Here is a 3,830-nt window from a genome sequence, read left to right as displayed (position 1 = left end):
TGGTTTTTTGTTTGGGTTTTTTGTTTTGTTTTTGGGTGGGGAGTGTGTGCTTTTGGGATTTTTGGTTTGGTTTTGTTTTTCAAATTTTTTTTAAAATTGTTATTGTTTTTATTATGCCTGTCAATATTTGCTTGCAAGTTAGAAGCTTTGTTTGGCCGATGTTTACTTTCTGCTGTAGAATAGAATCATTCAGGTTGGGAAAGACCTTTTAAGCCAACCATTAAAGCAGCTCTGCCAAGTCCAACTCTAARCCATGTCCCTGAATGCCACATCTACACATCTTTAAAATACCTCCAGGAATGGTGGCTCTGCTACTTCCCTGAGGAGCCTGTGCCAAGGATTTACAAGCCTTTTGGTGAAGGAAGTTTTCTTAATATCCAGCTTAAACCCAYCCCCCTGCCATCACTTGCTACCTGGGAGAAGAGACTGACCCTTACCTGGCCACACCCTCCTTCCAGGCAAATGTAGCGAGKGATAAAGTCCTCCTTTTCTCCAGGCTGAACAGGGGGACAATCMCTGCCCTGGTCCTGCTGGCCACACTRTGCTGATCCAGGCCAGGATGCCACTGGCCTTCTTGGCCCCCTGAGCACAGCTRCTCATGTCCAGCTGCTCTCGATGAGCACCCCCAGGTCCTTTTGCAGCATTCAGCTTCCCCCAGTGTGTAACTCTGCATGGGAATRTGTGACCCACCTGCAGGACCCTGCACTTYACCTTGGTGAATRTAAWACTGGCRTGCTGACCCATCATGWTCATCTCTAATGGGCCTGTTTTTATCCCTTACCCTCCTCAAATTCAGTTTAAAGCTGTCTCAATGAGCCCTGCTAACCCTGTGCAAGGATCCTTTCCCCCTCTCAGACAGRTGTACCCTGCCTGTTGCCAACAGGTCTGGGGTCATGTTGGCACACTCAGGATCTGAAAACTGTTCTTCCAGTGACACCAGGCTTGGAACCAAGTGTTGGTCTGCTGGCTGTTTCTGACCAACCAGGTGTTGGTCTGCTGGCTGTTCCTGTTTCTTCCCTCATTACTCCTTGCAACTGGAAGGACAAAGGAAAACTGCTTGTTCTCCTTAAAGAGTTTTCCTAAGGCCCTGCATTCTCTCGCTATTACCCTTGGACTTCCTGTTGCAGCTTCAACACTGCCCACCTGGAAAATCACTAACAGATAATWACCCATGAGGGTAGGAAAGTTTCTCATCACACTTTTAACCAGGGCCCCAAGGAGGYAGCAGACTTCCCCCAGCAGTGAGTCTGGTTGGCATTTTGGGCCTTCCGTTCCCTCCAGCAGGAGCCTTCTCTCACAATGAGCTGGTTTTTTTCTTCATGGGAGCAGTTGTTTTGTAGGGCACAGGCTGACCTAACCCCATGCTGGATGAACMATTGTCCTCATCACTGACAGGTTCCACCTGCAGAGGCTCTCACCTGTGACACTGGGGACATGTGGCACTCAGTGGGACAGAGGAGACAGGCCTGCTGTGCTGGACAGGGACTTGTCACCGCTGCCCCTGTCCCTGAGGTCASTGTGCTCAGGCAGGCAGAGGGAGGGCTGGGAACCCTCCAAACCATGCATCCCATCTGCCTGCAGGGCCTGTCCCAGCAAAGCCAGGGTACAGTGCCAGTAGTCAGTCTCTCTCTCTTTCCCCAATAATCCTCAACCTACTTGTCTCCTCCTGGAGCTCTGATACTAAGTGTGAAGACTTAGACTGAGATGAGGCAAAATGTTTACAGTTTTTGAACTAGAAGAAGTTCCCAGCAGCTAGGAATAAGGACTTAGTTAATTTGTTAAGATACAGCATTCAGGCAGTGCTGGTCTTCAGTAAACTCTTATCAATACTTATGCTTAATCCAAGAAAGCATTTTTAAATTAAGACTTTTGTTGCCCAACTGCTTGTTTGCTACCGTTTCTCCTAGGTCTGAACTTCTATCAGCAAGTAAAGCTGGTGAATTTCATCAGAAGAGAAATCCATCATTGTCGTTGTTACAACTGCCAGGAGAAGTTTCAGTCTAAAGGAGGATTGATAAGTCATATGGAAGAGACCAAACACATTGCATTCCTGCCAGCCAGGTCTACATGGGATCAACCACAGTAAGGGCAAATACATTTCTTCCAGCATTTATACTTTTACTTGATAATTTTTATGAAACAAGAAGCTCAAAGTTGTGGGGTTTGCCAATACAACAGTGCCCTGAGCTCCCTAACTCTACTAGCCCAGATAAAATAATAGTGGTATCAAAAGTACTCAGAATTAGAAATCTCTGTACAGTCTGAAGATAAAATGAACATGGGATACTGCTCTTCTACTTGTGTCCAGGACACAGTGTCCCCACACATGGRATCTGCACTTTCATGTCAGTATACTAAAGAAGTTTGTTGCAAAATTATTCTAGAACCAAACCAAACCCTTATTTTGCATGTCTAATGTAGATATATGCATGGTGTCTACCTAACTTTAGGCACCCAAACAAGTTAGCTCTTTACCTATAGTTTTTTTCCATGGAATGTAGAGAGAGAGTGTAACAAAACACTGGTTCAGACTCCTAAGTCGGCTTTATAGGTCCAGGGAATGATGCTCTCTCTACAGGGTGGTAGAACACAGGGCGTGTTCTAACTCAAACACCGCAGTTCAGCMTATGTTACAGGACAAATATGGATCTGTAGGCTCTGTTGGGGCATCCTGTGGGTGAAGAAATAGAGGAGAGGCTTGTCTGTTGTCTGCTCTTCTCTATGACTCTTCTACACCGTACATACCAGTGTATTCTTGGGTGTCCTCTTTACTGTCATTCCAGACAGCCAGACTTGCTCACTTTTCCTTTTTAAAAACTCTATCTCAAAAAAAATGTGTGGCTGTCTAGTAATCATGTCTTATTGCTTTCAGGTATTATTTTCCTACCTATGAAAACGATACACTCCTGTGTACGCTGTCAGACAGTGAAGATGTGATAACTGAGGATCAAAGTGAAGAAGTGCCTGTTGTAAGCGAAGATATATCCAGCCTAAAAGCTCTCAAACAGAACAGTGTTTTAAACCAGCTTCTGTGCAAGGAGAACAAGAGTCAGGAGAAATGTTGACCTGGAAGTACAGTGGCTGATCTTTAGTGGCTCTTCTTCAAGACAAAAAAAATTCTTTCAATACTATTGGAATATCATTAAGCTCAAAAACGTTATTATCACTGGACAAATATTGGAAATTGAATGCTAAATAAAATKTTAAGTGTTGACTTTTTAAATTTATCTTCCTTTATTTATTTTATGTATCTTCCTTCTTTATTTTAAAATGGAATGCTTGATTTTCTGCTTGGATCTTCAAATACTGTTAGYGTTATTTACTTTTTTTTCATCTCTTTTTTTTATTTTTCCTGAATAAATCAGAATTTGAGCTCTATTTTAAGGCCACCTTGTGAAAGGTGGGAACAACTGAGACAATGTGTAAAGCCAGTGAGCAAATATTCTAGGTGTTACTGCTGTTAGAGAGCAAACAGAAAATGTACTTCTTGGTCTGGTATGTAAAGGAAATTTTGCTATTTTTAACCTTAGACCTTTGGAAAATAAAAACAAATCTGTATAATATATCTATTATTAATCATCAATATTTAAGACATTTGGTGCCTATTCTGAAAACTAGCTCAGAAAAATCAGTAATGCTCTGCTTGCCCCATGAATATCTGTCTGCATGAAGAGCTGCCAGTCCAAACTCTAAAATAGCATAGGAAGAATTCCAGTATTGGTTGCATCAAAAATCYAGAATTTAAAGTCAATTTCCTGTATGGTCATGAACTGAGATATTAAAGAATGACTTAATTGATTGCAGACCCATATAACCATATTGAAACCTAG

The 3,830-nt window shown here is 42.5% G+C and overlaps 1 protein-coding gene across 1 annotated transcript in view; it reads left to right on the top strand.

Moving 5' to 3' along the window:
* Nucleotides 1-3,534, top strand: part of ZNF277 (zinc finger protein 277) — a 42,274-nt gene extending 38,740 nt beyond the window's left edge. The window contains exons 11-12 of the mRNA XM_057385845.1: nucleotides 1,908-2,082; nucleotides 2,873-3,534. Coding sequence (XP_057241828.1) covers nucleotides 1,908-2,082; nucleotides 2,873-3,065 — 368 coding nt within the window. The 3' untranslated portion in view covers nucleotides 3,066-3,534. The remainder of the gene's footprint in view (nucleotides 1-1,907; nucleotides 2,083-2,872) is intronic.
* The last annotated feature ends 296 nt before the right edge of the window (nucleotides 3,535-3,830 follow it).

The sequence above is a fragment of the Malurus melanocephalus genome, unplaced genomic scaffold, assembly GCF_030028575.1.
Source record: "Malurus melanocephalus ecotype Western Australia unplaced genomic scaffold, MMel_1.1 scaffold_880, whole genome shotgun sequence".
Classification (NCBI taxonomy): Eukaryota; Metazoa; Chordata; class Aves; order Passeriformes; family Maluridae; genus Malurus; species Malurus melanocephalus.
This window is presented reverse-complemented; position numbering and strand designations above follow the sequence as displayed.